This window comes from Pipistrellus kuhlii, unplaced genomic scaffold (assembly GCF_014108245.1).
Source record: "Pipistrellus kuhlii isolate mPipKuh1 unplaced genomic scaffold, mPipKuh1.p scaffold_m20_p_15, whole genome shotgun sequence".
In the NCBI taxonomy this organism is placed as follows: domain Eukaryota; kingdom Metazoa; phylum Chordata; class Mammalia; order Chiroptera; family Vespertilionidae; genus Pipistrellus; species Pipistrellus kuhlii.
In genome coordinates this window covers 8,450,437-8,471,046 of record NW_023425460.1, presented here as the reverse complement: position 1 = coordinate 8,471,046, position 20,610 = coordinate 8,450,437, and the positions used below count along the sequence as shown (strand labels likewise).

Genomic DNA, 20,610 nt, shown 5'->3' with positions numbered 1-20,610 from the left:
CCTAACAATATAGCATAGACCCAGCAGTAAGGACATAAGCTATTTGGATGCTTCCAGTTAAAACCAAATCAACTGAATGCGTGCCCCAGGGGACAGAACCCTGAAAGACTCACCAGAGGGAAGTGGTAGAGATGTAATGCACCATCTGGATGAAAGGCAGCGGATCAGACGTGGCGCCACAGCTAGTACATACACACTGGGCCAGGAAGGAAAAAGCAAAACCAAGCAGCCACAGTCATTAATTGTTTTGGCACCCATCTAACACCCTACACCTCAGGATAAAGTGTCTTTGAAGAAAATGTATAAGAAGTGATGGAGTCCAGCCAGTGTTGCTCAGTGGTTGAGCATCATCAACCTGTGAACCAGGTCACTGTTTGATTCCCAGTCAGGGCACATACCCAGGTTGTGGGGGGCATGCAGGAGGCAGCCAATCAATGATTCTCTCTCATCATTGGTGTTTCTAACTCTCCTTTCCTCTCCTTTCCTCTCTGAAATCAATATATATATATATATATATATATATATATATATATATATATATATATATATATATGCTGTGTTTCCCTGAAAATAAGACATCCACTGAAAATAAGATCTACTTACAGATTTCCTTCTGTGTGAAATATAAGGCATCCCCCTGAAAATAAGGCCCCCCTAGGCTAAACATGAGAGATTTGGTCCACTGATTCTGAAAGAAATGGAGTCACAAGAAATTCACCAGGAAATTCAGGAATTGGATTGTTATGATGATGTTCCAGAAGATGATGACATGATTGTCATTGAATAAATGAGTAAATTCTTGATACTGTAGGATTCACAGTTTGTCTGGTTTATGTTGACAACTACCGTACTACCGTACCGTATACAGGTAATAAATTTCCTTTGTTTTCATTTAACAATAAATGTGTACCGTATTCTTCTTCATGGAAAAATAAGACATCTCCTGAAAATAAGACCTAGCGTATTTTTGGGAGCAAAAATTAATATAAGACACTGTCTTATTTTTGGGGAAACAGGATATATATATATATATATATATATATATATATATATATATATAATTTTTTTTTTAAGTGATAGAAATAGAAATAAGGTTCACCTGCTCAAACAATGTCATTGCAAATTTCTGGTGAGAGATGCAGTGTTGGGCAGTACATATATCCTCTTTGGTTTCATCAGCAATATGGAAGTGAATTCTCATCAGCAGGTTTTCCTAATAGGGAAAGAACAAAAGCAGTATATCAACAATACTTAATAGACAAATGTACAAGTTGGTTGTCAGTTTACTCAGAGAAATAGCAATCCTTCTGGAAGATAGAAATACTTTTGACTTTTTTTAACTCTTTAATTTGAAATGACTATAAATTCTCAGGAAGTTTCAAAAAATTATATAGGAATTCAAATGTACTTTCACCCAGTTTCCTCCAATGGTAACATTATAACATATAACATAGTTATAATATGACATCCAAGTCAGGAAATGGACAACAATACAATCCAGAGTTTATTCAGGTTTCCTCATTTGTGTTTGTGTGTAACTCTGTTCAATTTCACCTCAGGTATAGAGTCATGGAACCACACCACAATCAAAATATAAAACTGTCCCATCCCCACAAGGCTCTCTAATGCTATCTTTTTATAGTTTTACCCATCTAATTCCAAGTCTACTCTAATGCTATCTTTTTATAGTTTTACCCATCTAATTCCAAGCCTATTCCCTAGAAAACACTGATCTATTCTCCAATCTATAATTTTATTATTTATTATTTTTAAAATGCTAGCCCAGCCAGTATAACTCAGCATTTGAGCATTGACCCAGGAACCAAGAGGTCACCAATTCGATTCCCAGTCAGGGCACATACAGGATTGCTGCTCAATCCCTAGTAGGAAGTGTGCAGGAGGCTGACAATCAATGATGTTCCTTTCTCATTATGTTTTAATCTCTCTATCCCTCTCCCTTCCTCTCTAAAAAATCAGTAAAAATATATTTTTTAAAAATAAAAAATAAATAAAATGCTACATAAATGGAACAACAAAATCCTATCTAATAAAAGAGTAATATGCAAATTGACCATACCTTCACTACACCACCAGCCAATCAGGTGTGAGTATGCAAATTAACCCAACCAAGATGGCTGCAGCCAAGGAGAGAGCAGGAGGCTTGGGTTTTCCTGGCTATGGAGGAACCCAAGCTTTCTGCCTGCCCTGGCCTGCCTTGGCCTCTGCTTAAGACTACAAAGTTTCGATTATAAAAGACAAATAAATCTCAGATACCAGGGCCTCTGCTTGGGTCACCAGGGGGCATGGCCAGCCTGCAAACCACCACAGGCCCCTCGCCCATGCTGCCCCACACTCCAAGGGAACCCCCACCCTGGTCTGGGACACCCTTCAGGGCAAACCAGCCAGCTCCCACCTGTGCACTAGGCCTCTATCCTATCTAATCCTATCTAATAAAAGAATAATATGCAAATTGACCATCACTCCTACACACAAAATGGCTGCCCCCATGTGGTCAAAAATGACTGCCCTCTTGTGGACACAAAATGGCCACCACAAGACAGCCAGCAGGGGAGGGCAATTGGGAGGTACCTGGCCTGCAAGGGAGGGCAGTTGGGGGCGATCAAGCCTGTAGGGGAGGACAGTTAGGGTTGACCAGACCGGCAAAGTAGGAAAGTTGGGGGCAACTGGGCCTGCGGGGAAGGGCAGTTGTGGGGGACCCAGTCCTGCAGGGGAGAGCAGTTGCAGGGGGGACCAGGCCTGCAGGGGAGAGCAGTTAGGGGTGACCAGGTCTGCAGAGGAAGGCAATTAGGGGCAAACAGGCTGACAGGGGAGTGGTTAGGGGTGATCAGGCTGGCAGGCAGAAGCAGTTAGGGGCAATCAGGAAGGCAGGCAGGCAAGCAATTAGGAGCCAGCAGTCCTAGATTGTGAGAGAGGTGTCCGACTGCCTGTTTAGGCCCAATTCTACTGGGCAGTCAGATATCCCTCAAGGGGTAGGATTGGGCCTAAACAGGCAGGGGTTCTCAAAGTGTGGTCTTCAAGGGGTCCCAGATTGGAGAGGGTGCAGGCTAGGCTGAGGGACACATACCCTTGTGCATGAATTTTGCGCACCAGGCCTCTAGTATAATATATAATCTTTTGCTATTGTGTTTTTTACTCAGCATTATTCCCTTCAAAAATTGTTATTGATTGATTTTTAGAAAAAGAAACATTGATTTACTAGAGACCCAGTGCATGAAATTCATGCACTCAGGGGTGGTCCCTCAGCCCAGCCTGTGCCCTCTTGCAGTCTGGGACCCCTCAAGGGATGTCCACCTGCTGACTTAGGCCCAATCCCCTAGGCTGGGCCTAAGCCGTTAGGTGGACATCCCTCTCACAGTCCAGGACCCCTCGCTCCTTACTACCCCCTGCAGCGAAGGCAGAAGAGGCTTCCACCACCGCTGCTGTGCTCATCAGCGATGAGCCCAGCTTCTGACTAAGCAGCGATTCCCCTGTGGAAGCGCATTGACAACAGGGGGCAGCTCCTGCATTGACTGTCTGCCCCCTGGTGGTCAGTGTGCATCATAGCGATCAGTCGTTCCACCATTCAGTTGATTTGTATATTAGGGTTTTATTATATAGGATTTATAATAAACTTATTTATGCATTCACTGGTTGATTCCTGTATATGTCCTGAGCAGGGATCAAACACACAACCTTGACTTATCAGGATGACACCCTAACCAACTGAGCTACTCGAGCAGACTCAGCATCATTCCCTTCAGACCCATCCTGAAGATTATATAAATCAAGAGTTAATTTCTTTTTATTGCTGCATAACATTCCACAGTGTGGCTGTACGCAGTTTGTAATACATTCACCAATTAAAGGCATCTGGGTTGTTTCCAGTTTGGGGATGTTATGAATAAATCTTCTAAGAATATTCATATACAGGTTTTGTATGAATATAAATTTTCATTTCTCTGGGATATAGGTCCAGGAAGGCAACTGCAGAATCATATGGTAGTTTGCAAGTTTCACTTTTTAAGAAACTGGCGAACTTTTTCCAAAGTAGCATTAACATTTAACAGTCCCTCCAACAATACAGCAGTGATCCAGATTCTCAGGAGTACCTCTGATTTTGTCCTACATTTTACCCTGTAATGGGATGTATATCATTCTGAGTTGTTTAATAAATGCACAGTCTTTGGAGGTTGATGGATAGAACCCTGAGTTCAAAAGAGTTAGGTGTTCTACCAGCAATCACTGGGAGAAATGTAATTATCCAAATAGCTCATTATACTTGAGCTAAGAACTCAGTTATTCTCTGTTTAATTATGTTTAGCAATGCAGGGGTTCTCAAAGTGTGGTCCCCAAACCAGTAGCATCACTGTTAGCATCACCTGGGAACTTGTTAGAGATAGATATTTTGGGGCCCTATTCCAGAACTATCGAATCAGAACCTCAAGGGGATAGGACCCAGCAATTTGTATTTTAATGAGCCCTGTCTGCTCTGAAGGTGACAGCACTGTTTTATGCAATGGCAAGCACAAGACTACCCTAAGCCTAAAGGAAAAAGAGTAAACCTGTGAAGCTATTCATACTGCCATTAGCAGAGACATCCCTGAGCTCTGAGAAACCAGGGAAATGCCTAGTTCTAACTGTGGAGACGAAGGGCACAGTAAATGGCCACAACACAGTAGCCAGTCCCTGATGGAGACCATCAGCAGTCCCAGTCCCACCAAATCAAAGAGAGGCCAGAGGCCAGCACTTACAAAGCACTCCGCAGCATCATCCATAATTCCCAGCTGGAAGCGCTGTTCATCCTGGAAAGTCTTTGCCAGAGCACTGCGGAGAGTGTCGGACGGAAGGACTTTTTCACTACTGCATTGAAACTGGTTAAAGATTCCCTGTAGGGAAGAGGTTAGACAGGGGAAAAGCACAACGCTGTTATTAACCTTCTAAACAGCCCAATCTGTCATGCTAGCAACTCCATGCTCATAGCTGTGGAACCAAATGTACATCCTTAGTAATAAAAATTTTTTAAAAAGTAAAAAATGAGGAGTCAGAATAAAGGGCAATATAAGAATAAAGATTTTTGCTCTTCTAATTGAGTATGACACCATCAAAGACACATTAGCAGAGACCATTGTTATGAGGTAATATAATTCAATGACCTCACTTCCTCTGATACAGACAGAGGGGGATGTTCGTCAGTAAAGAGAGATAAATTTTATGTAAGTCACATGTGTCAAACACAAGGCCCAGGGGCCAAATCTGTCCCGCCAGGCCTTGCAATGAGGCCCGCACCGCGCTGTCAGCACTGCACTCCGCTGCGTTTCCATCACAATGACAGTTTATGACTGTTCAGTAAACCATTCGGCCCGCGATTTAGGCTGGATTTTAGATTTTGGCCACTTCTCTGATTGAGTTCGACACCCCTAATGTAAGTGGATTGGTAAATTATTCTCTGGGGGCTCATTCTATGAAACTTGGCTCCCTTCTTTTTTAAATTGTTTAGCTAATTCAAAATTACCAAAAAGTACAAATAATAATATAACAAAAACCTACATGTCTAACACCAAGAAATAAATATTCAATCATTGTTACTTCCAATCTACAGAATAAAGCTAAAATCCCATTTAAGACTGCCCACTCTCTACTAGCCACTCACTATCATGAGTTTGTTGCATAATCTTTTGTCTTTAATATTTTTACATATATACATATACATATATACACACCCACACACACATATATAGAGAGAGGGTTAAAAATAGAATTACAGTTGTTCATATAGAAAATAATTCAATAATTAATAAATAAAAATACAAGTGTTTCATGTATTTCACTTTTGTGTGTATTTTTTGTTCATGTACAAAGTATCACACCAAATTTCACTTTAAAATAAAATTTAGCATTGTTTTGAAATCTACCCATAATGATATATTGTAATATATAATATATATACCTGGTTTATCCCTTTTCCCTGCAGTATTGTATTTTATCAGGTGATGATACCACGTCTATTTATCCATCTCTTTATTGACAGATATTTTGGCAGTCTTCAATTTTTTGCTATTATAAAGTCTGTGCAAACTTTTACTTCCATTAGTGAATGAATATAAATAAATCTCCCCTTATCAGCAATCAGACTGGCTCATTTTAGTGTTTCTAGCTACATTTGGTTTTTCTAGGTCTTTGTAAGTATTACTGTGGCAAATATCTTATTCCAGTCTCTGGTGTCTTTTATGTGCAGCAGTTTTTATTTTGGTGTAATTAAATGCACCTGTCTTCTCCATCTTTACCTACATCTGAAACAATGATGAGTGTTATGTCCACAGAATGGAAACAAAGAGTGGCAACGAGTAGCACCTGGCTTGATGAGTCCCTCCCAAGTGGCATTGAATCTTACCCACAGAGACTAGAATGCACTCCTTGACAGCCACAGCTCATGGCCAAGATCCTCACTAAGCCACCCAGATAAACACCTCACTCAACAATGAGTTACATATCAACGGTCCAAAGAATGTCATTTGCTTAAAATTCTTGTCAGTAACTTCTTCATATAAAAAAATTTCACCCTGACTGGTCTGGCTCAGTGGATAGAGTGTTGGCCTGTGGACTGAAAGGTCCCACATTTGATTTTGGTCAAGGGCAAGTACCTTGGTTGCGGGCACATCCCCAGTAGGGGGGTGGGGTGCAGGAGGCAGCTGATGGATGTTTCTCTCTCATCAATGTTTCTAACTCTCTCCCTCTCCCTTCCACTCTCTGTAAAAAAAATATATATGTATTATATATTATATATATATATATATATTTATACATACATATATATATATATATATATATATATATATATATATATATATATATTTAATCCCAGGGTCATTTTTCAGATTTACTAATGAGACCACTTTATAAATCTACTTAGTGATCTAAGAATAGAAGGCCCCATTCACCTAGAATGGTCAATTCTTGGTCCTCATTTTATTCGACCTATCAGTAGCTCAGTCACTCATTCCCTTCAGGTTTTTATCCAAATATTATCTTTTCAATATAGTATTTCCTGATCACCCTATTTAAAATTGCAAACTCCATCCCTTCTTCCTAAATCTCCCACCCTTGCCAGTTTTATTTTTCCCTGTGGCACTTATTACCATCTGTCATAACATGTATTTTACATATTTGTTGTCTGATTGCACTCTCTGGAATATGAATATGAGAACAGAAATTTCTGTCCTTTAATTCCCTGCAAGAGTCCCAGCACTTTGAATGGTACTGGCATACAGAGGGCAACCAATAACTAGTTTTAAATAAATAAATGAAGAATTGAACAAGTTAATCAATCATTGATATGGGTAGATCTTATTAAGGGAATATGTTTTTAAGTCCCCTCTTTTTTTAAAAAAATATGTTTTTATTGATTTCAGAGAGGAAGGAAGAGGGAGGGAGATAGAAACATCAATGATGAGAATCATTGGTTAGCTGCCTCCTGTACCCTCCCTATTGGTGATCAAGCCTAAAACCCAGGCAAACCAAGCTGTCACCTCATAGTTCATGGGTCAATGCTCAACCATTGAATCACACTAGCCGGGTCTCTCTTTCTCTCTCTCTCTAAAGCAGGTGAAGAATTAGCTAAAAAAGGAGAAATTTTTTCTTAAGGTATTATAACTAGCTAGAGTAAAATGGGACTAAATCTCATTCAGCTCATTTCAAGTAGGAACTGTTTCCTCATTCTACTATCTTACTAGCATCATTTCTTCTCATACACATCAAACATCCATCCCTGCAGCGGTTTAAGAATATATTACTGTGTAACCTGCTAGTATTTCCCTACATATGATTTTATATGCTGTGGAGAACACAGTACCAGCAATACATATTTAGTACTATTTAATAAGCTAGGATCTGGAAAAGAAATCCTATATAATAAAAGGCTATATGCAAATTTTTCCCTCAGGAGTTCCACCGACCAGGAGTTCAACATGTGCTGACCACTAGGGGGTGGTGTGGAATGAAGGAAGGCCCCAGCCAGCAGCCAGCAGCCAGGGGAAGGGGAAGGAAAGCCCTGATCGCCAGCCAGGCTTAGGGACCCTACCTGTGCACTAATTTCATGCACCAGCCTCTAGTCCATTATAATTACTCCACATTATTCACAAGTCTATTATAAAGGCAGGGCCGGACCTTCCATAATTTTTTGCTGGAAGTAGAATAATATGAATGATCTCTTAAACTAGACCAAAAGGAAAGGTCTAGGCCCATAGTTAAACACTCTCAGAGGGGAACTAGACATCTGCCGAGTGACCTCTGGGATTTTGAAACTTGGGGGAATTTGGAGAAACAAAGGAAAATAATGGTGGGAAAGAAGCAGTGACTACTTCTATAAATAAATATATAAAAATAAATAAATAAATAAAAGTCTGAGCACTGGAGTTGCTGAAAGTCACCTTAGCTTGGCAAATCTTAGTAACCACTATCATAAGCTAACCTGCTGCTCTTCTCAATTGTGAATGGTAAGACATTACTCCTGATGAAGGCTCTATCTATACAGGTTTGATGTTTTAGGTTTGGTCCTTTTTGTTCAGAGTCCAAAACTGGTTCCAAAGTAAAGTAATGGTAAATTACTTCCAGAATACTTCTGTATAAATATATTTGCAAACTACAGCTCTTTTAATCTTTATCAATTGGATTTCCTCAAGAAGTAAGCCCTAATTCTCTAAGGCAGTGGTCAGCAAACTCATTAGTCAACAGAGCCAAATATCAACAGTACAACAATTGAAATTTCTTTTGAGAGCCAAATTTTTTTAACTTAAACTTCTTCTAATGCCACTTCTTCAAAATAGACTCGCCCAAACTGTGGTATTTTGTGGAAGAGCCACAGTCAGGGGGCCAAAGAGCCGCATGTGGTTATGTTTGCCGACCATGGCTCTCTAAGGCACATGTGTCAAACACAAGGCCCGCGGGCCAAATCCGTCCCGCCAGGCCTTGCAATGTGGCCCGCACCGCGCTGTCATCACTGCACTCCGCTGCATTTCCATCACAATGACAGTTTATGACTGTTCAGTAAACCATTCGGCCCGCAATTTAGGCTGGATTTTAGATTTTGGCCCTTTCTCTGATTGAGTTCGACACCCCTACTCTAAGGCATCAACAGTTCCTAATGAATTAACTTCTTTCCAGCATAGTACTAGTTATGTTAGCATTCTAGAGAGAGAAAAGTAACTTTCTGTGTTTTACGATTCAGTCTGAGGAAGGACAAGGCTCCATTAAGGAACGGTATATTATAATAATTAAAGAAGATGAACTCTGGAACCAAACTATCTGAGTTCAAAATACCAGCCCTGTTACTTACTATTTTTATGACCTTGTACAAGTTACTTAACTTCTCTAGGCTTTAGTTTCCTCTTTTAAAAAGAGAATTATAATAGTATTTCCCTCCTGGGGTTATTTAAGGATTAAGTAAGTTATCTGTTTTTCCATAGCTTAGACTAATTCCTGGCAGTATGATAAGTGATATCTCACTGCTAGTTGTTATTATATTATCATTACTAGAGGCCCAGTGCACAAATATGTGCACCAGTGGGGTACCTCTAGCTTGGGATGGCTCAAGGGTGTGTCCAACCCATCTCGCTCAGTACTGATCAGCCCTATCCCAGCAGCAAATTCACCTACCAGTCAGAGCGTCTTCCCCCTGGTGGTCAGTGCACGTCATAGCAAGTGGTTGAGTGGCCTTAGTATATCATTAGCATATTACACTTTGATTGGTTGAGATGATGACCAGACACTTAGCATATTAGGCTTTTATTACATAGGATTATTATATTTAAGAGCCCTTTTAGGTTGCTAAGAAACATGTCTGCCACTGACCTCTTCTGACAAAGAGCCTTGACTCAAAAATGCTTCTACCTTCAGCTACTTTCCCAGTCTCTATCTGGGTAGGAAGGACCAAACTTCTCATTCCATTGCTGCTATTCAAGAGAGGGAGATTTCCCATGACCTAGATAACAAGGGTTTCAGCACAGAAAGGGAAAGACCTAAAGTAAGAGCTCTGCCTCTGCCTGCACCCACAATGGATATGCAACAACAGATCTGGCTCTTGTGTTCAGTGGCATCCATGTCTCCATGCTATACTCTTAATTAAGTTCCATCGCTTAATTACAGACAGCTTTCTCCATACACGTTGAGTATCTGAATGCATTCAGAATGGCCTCTGCCTGCATCTCCTTTATTTTTTTAATGTTAATTATCGTTATCAGTCTTGCTCTGCTATTGTCAGAAAGAAGCAAGTGTATCAGGGATGAAGCTGCCTGAGCCTGCCCAGCATGCATCTGTGGAGCCCCAGCTCTGGAAGAAGCAAGAGCACAAAGCCCCTCTGTTAGGGCAGCACACTAACCCCTGTGTGTCCCTCTCACAGGAGCACAGGGCTGCAATGGGCCTCCTCCTGTTCCCTTTCACCCTCCTCCCACCTTTCCCAGAGGGAGATCCTGTTCACACCAAAGAAAGCCAAGAACATTTAGTTCAGCAGTAAGAACAGGTGGTAGCACCAATAAGGAACAAAAACTGGTATTCTTCCAATTGCTGAGTTCTATGGCAGGGAGGGAGAAAGGCCAGGAAGAACCAAAACCCAGGAATTTTTCACTGTGGGGTCCCTGATGGTTTCATTTCAATCAACAGAGAAAACCCACCTTTGAGGTTTCTCCTTACTTTTCTTCACAGGATGAAACCAAAGAGGTCTTCCTTTTTATTCGTAGGAAAAGGCAGATTACTTTTTGTCTGTTAACTATTTTCTTGGATGCAGTGCAAAAGCAACAAGACTTTAATGGCTAAAAGCAGGTGCTGCCCCACCCATCTCTCTTGGATCCAAACAATTCTACCACATGAGCACGTAATTATTTGGATTAGCAAAAAAACATGTAAATATGAGAGAAGTGCCATAAAGGCAGAAAGTCTTTGTGTTTTGGCAACTACAAATGCAGCTGTTGCTTAAGTTTTTGTCCCCTCACGCCCCCCCCTCCCCCCAAGCCCCTAAAACATAGACTTTTATCTGTAGGCAGGGAACAGCTGTTTATTTCTCTCCCAGGATATCCTAGCCTTACAACTAGAAGAAATCATGGTTACAGAAAATGGGAAGAAGGGCTGTCACTAAATCTGATGCTTTATGGGCCTGAGGTTTTTGGAAAGTGCCCTAGTCAACAGCCCAGCTTATCCCTGAGAGGTGACACATTTTGCCCCGCTCTATTCAGTTCCCAAGGTTTTTCTTATTCATCCGGGCTTCCCAAATCTCTCACCATTTTGGCTCTCATAATTAGTCCTTTTCTCCACACCTCCTGAAAATCATAGTGCTAAATATTATAAACCTAAATATGGCCAATCAACCCTCTGAAAGATAAAGGAGTTAATCCTTGACTATTACTGACTACTGGAAGAGAACTTTCACACTATTTTTGTGTTCAAAAAAATGTTAAATGTTCTCTTTCAAGAGGAAAAGGAATATGTAACTATTTAACATTATGGCACCCAAAATAATAACATTGGACTTTCAACATTTTATTGCAGAAAATTTTAAAGATACAAGGGTAGACAAAATAGCACAATAAACTCCTATGCACCTATCATCCATCTTCAACAATTATCAGCCAGTGGCCAATCTCATTTCATATATACTACCCACCCACTCCACTCCACTCCACTCCCAGATCATTTTGAAGCAAATTGCAGATAGTATTCATCTATAAATATTTGAGACTATCCCTCTAAAAATTAAGTCAGCCCTAGCCAATTTGGCTCAGTGGATAGAGGGTCAGCCTGTGAACTGAAAGTTCCCAGGTTCGATTTCAGTCAAGGGCACATGCCAGAGTTTCAGGCTCAATCCCAGTAGGGGGTGTGCAAGAGGCAGCCAATCAGTAATTCTCTCTTATCATTGATGTTTCTATCTTTCTCCCTCTCCCTTCCTCTCTGAAATCAATAAAAATATATTTAAATATATATAATTAAGAAGTCTTTTTATTTAAAACATAAGCATATCATTACAATACACATAAAAGCATAATAATAATTCCTTAAATATATAATTATATAAATATAATTCATTAAATATACAGTCAGTTTAATAGAGGTTCTTGCTCCAACTTTAGGAAAAGCAGAAAACAGCTGGCTGTTTCACTCCTGAGACTCTTTAACCTTAAATCTAAAAATAGCTACCTTCTGGACTTCTTGATCAGAAAATTGCCCACATATCCTCTACCAGTGCCTTTAAATTAAATTCAGTTAATGTCATATCTTCCCATGAGTTTAGGATTTTATTTGCACCCAGTACAAATTTGCACCACTTTAATTGCCATGAAGTTTAAGATCATCATGAGCTATCACACTTATTCGTGTTACCTATAAAAAACAGACAGACACCTACACACACACAAAGATATATACATAAGTAGAGAAAAACACCAAGATTTCAAGACATTGAACAGAGACACACAAAGGCAGAGGCAAGCCAAATTCACCAGAGAATCATAATGCTTTTAGTGGTAAATCAGAAACTAATATAGAGATTTTTATAAAATATTAGAGGCCCGGTGCATGAAAATTAATGCACTGGAGGGGGGGGGGCAGTCCCTCAGCCCGGCCTGCCCCCTCTCACAGTCCAGGAGCCCTCAGGGGTGGGAGGCAACCTGGTGATCAAGGGAAGGCAAAGCCTCATCACACCTCTGCTGCTGCCACTGCTGGCAGCACAAGCCTCAACCAGCCCTGGTTACCTGAGTCTCAGGCAGCCTAGGGCAGCTGGGGAGCTGAGGGGACTGGGGGACTACAGAGGCAGGTGTGCAGAGCAGCTGGGCCTGCCTAGAAGCGGGCCTGGCCTTGCCATGCACATGCCTTCCTGGTGGGGCTGAGGGGACTGGGTGCCGCCATCTTCTGTCTGTGGCCACTGCCATCTCTGAGGGCATGACAGTAAAATAGCATATTCCCTCCTTATTGGCTGTGGGTACCACCATCTTTGCAATGGTGTGAGGGTCAATTAGCATATTCCCTCTTTATTAGATAGGATAATACTTAGTTTGCTAATTTTTGCCAAGATAAAAAAAAATAGAATCTTATATAGTACCATCAGTATTGAAATCAAATTTTGAGGATTAATACTATAACCATTTTCCTCACAGGGAAAATTAAAAGGGGGGCCCTTCTGGACAAACACAAATATTTTAAGATTATATAAGTTTCAGGTTCTTCCATAAACTCTGGAGAGACTTATGATGACCTATTTTTTTCCTTGCAGTCATACCCCTCTATAAGAATATCATGTGAAATTTTGAACTCGAAACTTTAAAAAGGATAAAAGAATCAGAGTTATATTATCCCAGTTATGTCAGTGGTAAAAATTTGTTGAACATATTTAGGTTACAACCTACTAGAATTTTAAGACTAAGAAAGCTTAACCAAAAGACCACACAAATACATTTGTACCCCATAGGTAAGCAAAACAAGGAAGTTCAACTCAAGTAGGTGATACATTCATTAAACATAAGGACATATCTTCCTGTTTATTTTCTTTTTTATATTTTTTATTTTTCAATTATAGTTAACATTCAATATTATTTTATATTAGTTTCAGGTGTACAGCACAATGATTAGACAATTACATAATTTACAAAGTGATTCCCTGATAATTTTAGTACCCACCTGGCACCATACATAGTTATTAAAATATTATTGACTATATTCCCTAAGTTGAACTTTACATCCCTGTGACTATTTTGTAATTACCAATTTGTACTTCATTTTTTTAAAAATAAATCTTTATTGTTCATATTATTACAAATGTTCCTCACTTTTTTCCCCTCCATTGCTCCCCTCCATCAGGTTCCCACCTCACCCTCTGCCCTTTCCCTACCCGCCATTGTCCTCATCCATAGGTGCAGTTCAGGCTCTTCCCACACACCCCCACTCCCCTTTTCCCCGAAAATAGTCAGTTCACTCCCCTTCCATACCTCTGATTCTATTATATTCACCAGTTAATATTGTTCATCAGATTTTTTAATTCCCCTGGCTTTTAGTTTCACTTGTTGATAGTTATGTATTTGTTGATCATAATTTTTATCTATATCTTCTTCCTCTTCCTAAAGAACCCCTTTCAGCAATTCATATAATTCTGGTTTGGCGGTGATGAACTCCTTTAGCTTTTTTATTTTATTTGTAAAGCTCTTTATCTGGCCTTCGATTCTGAGTGATAGCTTTGTTGGGTAGAGTATTTTTGGCTGTAGGTTCTTGCTATTCATCACCTTGAATATTTCTTGCCATTCCCGTCTGGCCTGCATGCTTTCTGTTGAGAAATCAGCTGACAATCATATGGGTGCTCCTTTATAGGTAACTACCTGCTTTGCTCTTGCTGCTTTTAATATTCTCTCTTTCTTCCAGTATTCTTTCAGTATCTTGCTCTCTCTCTTCTTCTGGGACCCCCATAATTCTGATGTTGGTTTGTTTGAAATTGTCCCAGAGTTTCTTACACTATCTTCAACTTTCTGGATTCTCTTCTTTTCTTGCTTCTGTGGAGGAGTGTCCTTGGCTCTTTGTGTTCCAAATCTTTGACTTGATTCTTGCGATCTTCCATTCTGTTTTTAGGACTCTGTATAATACTGTTTATTTCAGACAATGTATTCTTTATTTCTAGTTGATCCCTTTTCATGTCCTCATAGGTCTTGTTTATTTTATCGGCCTTGTCTAGGAAATTCTTGAAAAACTTTATAAGCGTGGTTTTGAACTCTATATCCTGTCGCTTCTTTTCCTCCATTTCTTTTGTTTGTGATCTGTTTCCTTGTTTCGGCATTTTTACAGCTTCCCTGAGTTGGTAGGGTGGCTTTGTGTGCTAAGGTGTCCTATATGGTTCAGTGAGTCAGCCTCCCAGTTACCTGAGGTGGACAGTCTTGGTGTAGCCCTTTGTGGGCTTTGTGTGCAGTCTTGTTATTAAGCCTTGCTTGTTGTTGGTATCACTGGGAAGCCTCAGCTAGGAGGGTTTCTGTATTCCGCTTGGATGGGCGGAGTCTCGGGGTGGCACAACCAAGCTTTGTTGAATCCTGCACAATTGGTTGCAGGCGCGCGCACCTCTTTGGTATAGGCGCAGACAAGCTTTAGATTTCTGTCTGTCAATCCATAGGAGAGTCCCATTCACTGCGAACGAGAAAGCTAGCCACTGGAAGGGCTTCGGTGCTCCACTTGGAGGGGGTGGAGTCTCGGGTGGTGCAGACAAGCTTTATTCAGCTCCTCCCTATGAGTGTCTGGTTTCTGAGTCCCGCAGTAATGGCCACTGGCTTCACACACCTCCAAGAGATCTCTGCCCACTGCCTGACAGTCTGGCCTCTCCCTGTCTGGGGCCATCTATCAGCGCAATAGGGTGGTTCTGTTTTCCTCCTGAACAAGAAAGCCAGCCACGCATTAGCTATCCGCCCTCTCTGTGCGCAGGGAGTAAGCCAGTAGCGAACTCAGCCCACCCTCTCCGTGCTCTGCAAGCAAGCCAGCAGCAAAGTTGGGTGGCTGCCTTTTCGCGGACACAGTTCTCTGTACCTTCACAGTTCCTGAGGTACTGGAACTGCCTTCTCTCTCCTTCCCAGATGGTAGAGCCTCCTCTTAGCCAGGTGTCTGGCGCTTCAGGGCGATGTTTCCCCTGTTTTTCAGTTCTAAATTCAAATTTGTTGTGGTAGGTTGCATTCGGGTGTCTACCCTATGCCGCCATCTTGGTTTCTCCTGTACTTCTTTTAAAAAATATGTTTTTATTGATTTTAGAGAAAGGGAGGGGATAGAGAAATACAAACACCAATGAGAGGGAAACATCGATTGGCCACCTCCCACACGTCCCCTACCAGGGATCAAACCAGCAACCCAGGCATGTTCCCTGACCAGGAATTGAACCAACCTCCCTCCCACCTGGCAACTCTCAGTTTGTTCTCTGTACCTATGAATCTGTTTCTGTTTTATTAGTTCATTTATTTTGTTCTTTGGATTCCACATACAAATGAAATCATATGGTTTTTGTCTTTGACTGACTTATTTCACTGAGTATAATACTGTGAGGGCTGTTTATTACAAGCTAAAATTTCCAGGGAACATACTAGAAATCTAATCTCTTGGTTTAAATAGTCCAGGATAATGGGTTCAATCCTCTCTGACACTGGCCATGAGTGTAGGACAATGAAGAGCCTTCCATACCTGTAATCTACAAAAAAAAAAAAAAAAAAAAAAAAAAAAAGACTGGATTGCTAATGAATGATATGTAGTTTCTTTCTTTTATTTATTTATTTATTTATTTATTTATTTATTTATTTATTTATTTATTTATTTATTACATAAGTCTTCTTTTTCCCCCATTGACATCTCCCAGGCCACTCCCATCCCTCAGCACATGTCCTCACCCGACTACTGTCTGTGTCCATGGGTTATGCTTATATGCATGCATACAAGTCCTTTGGCTGATCTTTTACTCCACCCCTCCTCCCTTGACTTCCCTCTAAGGCTTGATGGTCTGTTTGATGTTTCTAGGTCTCTGGATCTATTTTTGTTCATCCACTTAGGTTGTTCATTTTATTCCACAAATGGGTGAGATCATGTGATACTTTTCCTTCTTTGACTGACTTAGCATAATGCTATCCAGGTCCATCCATGCTATTGCAAATGGTAAAATTTAAAAACAAAACAAAACAAAAAAACTGGATTGCTAATGAATGATACATAGTTTCTTATACCACTATAACTCCCTGTTCTTATGCTTCAGTACAGGAACAGCTACATGGAACATGCTCAAAAATATTGATGGATTTGTTACCTGAACTCTCAAATTTCCCCCAATTAACAAGTGGGCTATTAACAGAACACAGACTTTCCTGCCCCTTCAGAACAGTCATACTGTTCTACAGATACAGACTTATGTTGGGGAGACCTTATATACAAAAACCTATTTCCTCCCTGTCCACCATTCCCTGGGATTTATGCCTTACCCTAGCATTCATAAAAGAAAAGTGACTAATTGAGATTTGTTGAATTTAATCAATCAATGCAACATTCTTCTTAGCCTATAACAAAAAACACTCTGTCCTACATCCTGGCACTGCAAAGCCCCTAGTACAATCCCTGGAAGGAGAACAAAATCTTTGTGGCATACTAAGTACAGAGGACGGATTTCCTCCCCTGGACTGAGATAAATAAATAAGCCAACACCAAAGTAAAGTCATACCCTGAGGGTGTAAGAGGAGATTCAATATGAATAATAACTAAGAGCTCTAGGCTATCAGGCATGACAGCAGTTGAGGTCAGGAAAAATCTTTTAGTAACACTAGATGGAAATAAATTTGGGATTTTAGAAGGGACAAGGTAACTAGCACACATCTCTTCTACTGTCTTAGTCAAAGGGAAAAGGCACTGCAGTTCAAAGTAAGCAGAAAGACACACTGACACAAGTTCTTTTTAATGAAAGTCATCATTAAAAATTCCAATGGCCCTGGCCGGTTTGGCTCAATGGATAGAGCATCGGTCTGTGGACTGAAGGGTCCCGGGTTCAATTCTGGTCAAGGGCACATGCCCCAGTTATGAGCTTGATTCCCAGTAGGGGACATGCAGGAGGCAGCCAATCAATGATTCTCTTCCATCACTGATGTTTCTCTCTCTCTCTCTTCCTCTCCCTTCTTCTCTGAAATCAATAAAAACATATTAAAAAGAAATTCCTATGCAAGATTCAAAAGCTGAAATTACAATAAGAACTTAATATCAAATAGCACAGGGGAAAAAAACAGTACATTTTACAGGACCAAAAGAAATGGATTATCATTGCTATTGTGTACAAACTACCAAAAAGCAATATTAAGCATTAGTATTGTACTAGTACCTGGTGAAGATCACAAAGCACCAAAATACTGACAGACATTCATATAGCAGAAGAGGGGGGGGGGGAAAGTATTTATAATAAACAAAGACATAAACCAAAAGGTGTTCACGTAAGGCCAACAGTACATGCAGTTTAAGGGTTGTTGCAAAGGGAAGTAACAACCGAAGAAAAAGCAGATATACATAACTTTCAACCGGATTTGGAAGGCCAAATCCTTCATCCAAACATCAGGTTAAGGGCAAGCTGTCTAGCTTCTGATGCATCTAAGAACATGTTTGTGTTTCTTTTTGTCCTTAATAATGGGTTCTGGAACGAAAAAATTATGTTCTAACATAAAAAATTTGGACTTCATAGAATTGGCAAGTGTTTAACAAAGTGCTCAAATTCAGGAATTTTGGAGTTTCCTGGATTTGTTTGGGTTTTGTTATGTTTAATGTGTCCCTGTACTACAGAATACTTTTACCCAAGAATTCATAAAAGAATGAAGGACACTCAGACCATTCAGCCTCTTGAATAGCATATAATCACATGGGAAAGAGTAATTACTTTAGATTGGAGTATCCTGTTTTGAAAGAAAATCTTTGAAATAAAAATTTTACCTATCAAACTTACCATTAAAGAATACAGACAGGCCATAAAGTATAAGCAAAAAAGAGTACTTACTAGCCTCATCAACTATCCCTCTAATTTTTAAATAGGGGGCAGAGGAAAATGAGAAAGAAAATATAGAATTGTATCCACAAAGAAAAAACATAGAATTACACCACACTGTGACACCCCGAAGTCAACTTAACTACAGGATACCAGATAACTCCTTTGCTGACAGACTCCCAAGCTTTTTCCTTCAGCAGATCTTTCCACCATCAACATCACACCCTTCCCTTCCTAAATGAGGCATGAAGGCCTAGATTAGCAGACCTACCTAAAAATATGAGACCAAAAGTCACAAAATGGAAAAGGCAAGTCCCCAAAACTCCACAACTAAAACCCAAGACCTACTAAAACAATACATGAACCCAGAAAAGTTAAGTGTTTCTGTTATGGCACAGGCACTATAAGAACAAGAGGGAAGAAAAGCTATGCCACCTTCCCAAAAACTCATTCCATGGTAACCACTGTGTAGTCAAGAAACCATGGATCTGGACAGAGACAGTATTTTTTAAACTTCATGAAGATAAATTTCTGAAGTGGCGTTCTGAAAGGTGGGTGTGCTCTGGATTAAAAGGGATGTGTTATGTTTTGTTTATTGTTATGTTATTGTTTTGGGTGCCAAGGGATCCAGGCAGAGTGAACAATATCTGTAAAGTCTACAGGGTAGCCATAACAATTACACCATCTGCTATCATAGTTTACATAGAGAGTGCCTGGGGAAGGAAAAGAAAGTAGGGTTTTTGTTTTTTTTAAATGTCTATAATCATGCATTTTGAAGTGATTTAAGGAACAATTAGGAGCCACTTCGAGGTTTTAAGAAGGGAGTAACTCTAGGGTAATTCTTAGGTTAGAACAAATGGAATAGGAAGATATTAGTGATAGAGAAGCAATTTAGGAGTCTAAAAAATTTATTCTTTTTACTAAAACAGTGAGAGAGAAAAAACAAACAAACACAAAAACTTATTACTAGAAGTATCATAGACCAGAGAGGAAGCATAAAGAGAAATGATAATCTCTGTAGTGGATTTAGAAAATTTTCAGTTTTTCTCTTTATACTTTAGTGTACTTTCTAGAATAATAGCAAACATTTTTATACTTATAATAAAATCATTCAAATAAAGAAAAAAACATATGTATATAGCCAAAGAATAACAAATAAATGCCCATGTGTCCACCACCCAATTTAAGAAATAGAAAAATTAATGAGTTTGAGAGTTCCCAATTGATTACACCCTCCTCCCTCCATCTATCCTGAATTTTATGAATCATTCCTTTTCTCTAGTTTTATCACATATATATATCACACAATATGTTATTTAGTTTGCCTGTTTTTGATTAGTGTACTAATGGAATCATACTTTATGTAGTTTTCTATGACTTGTTTTTTTCATTCAGTAAAATATTTTTGTGACTAATCCAAGTTGATATACGTAGCTGCAGGCTATTCATTTTCACTACTATATAGTATTTTACTCTAGGAATAAACCATAATTTTTAAAGATTCATTCTATTACAGTTGGAATGGGTTGTTTCCATTTTTCTGTAATCATAGAAATTACTACTACTTTGAACATTCTCAAGTATACCTTCTGATAAGTATGTATGTATGTATGTATGCATGTACAAAAAAATTTTCCACAGCATATATGTAGGAGTGTAATTACTGAATGGTAGGATATATGCTAGTTCAATTTTACTAGAAAAATGGCAAACCATTTTACTAGTAAAATTGTAAGAAGTGATATCAGTTTATATTGCAACCAACAATGTATGTGAATTGTCATTATCCCACCTTTTAGATAACAGTTTTATCTGATTTTTAAATTTCTACTTATTTAAAGGGTATGGTCTAATTTATATTTCTTAGATTACTAAAAAGGGTAAACATTTTTCATATACTTCTTTTAAAGCCTGTTTATGTCTTTTGCCCATTTTCCTGTTGACACATTTATCTTTTTTTGTTTGTTAATCCTCACCCAAGAATATTTTTTTATTGATTTTTAGAGAGAGAGGAAGGTAGGGGAAGAGACAAAAACATCTATGGGAGAAAAACATTGATTGGTTGCCTCCTGCACATGCCTGACAGAGCCCACACTCCAAGTGCCCTTGACCTG

The 20,610-nt window shown here is 39.6% G+C and overlaps 1 protein-coding gene across 23 annotated transcripts in view; it reads right to left on the bottom strand.

Annotated features, from left to right (window-relative positions):
• USP54 (ubiquitin specific peptidase 54) overlaps positions 1 to 20,610 on the bottom strand; it is a 110,601-nt gene that overhangs the window by 38,744 nt on the left and 51,247 nt on the right. For all 23 annotated transcript variants that reach the window (XR_006741663.1, XM_036437693.2, XM_045581716.1 and 20 more), the window contains 3 exons: positions 4,752 to 4,886; positions 1,100 to 1,213; positions 114 to 196 (listed from right to left, as the gene is read on the bottom strand). Coding sequence is in view for 22 of the 23 variants with exons in the window: in XM_036437693.2 (XP_036293586.1) it covers positions 114 to 196; positions 1,100 to 1,213; positions 4,752 to 4,886 (332 nt within the window). In the remaining variant the exon portion in view is untranslated. The remainder of the gene's footprint in view (positions 1 to 113; positions 197 to 1,099; positions 1,214 to 4,751; positions 4,887 to 20,610) is intronic.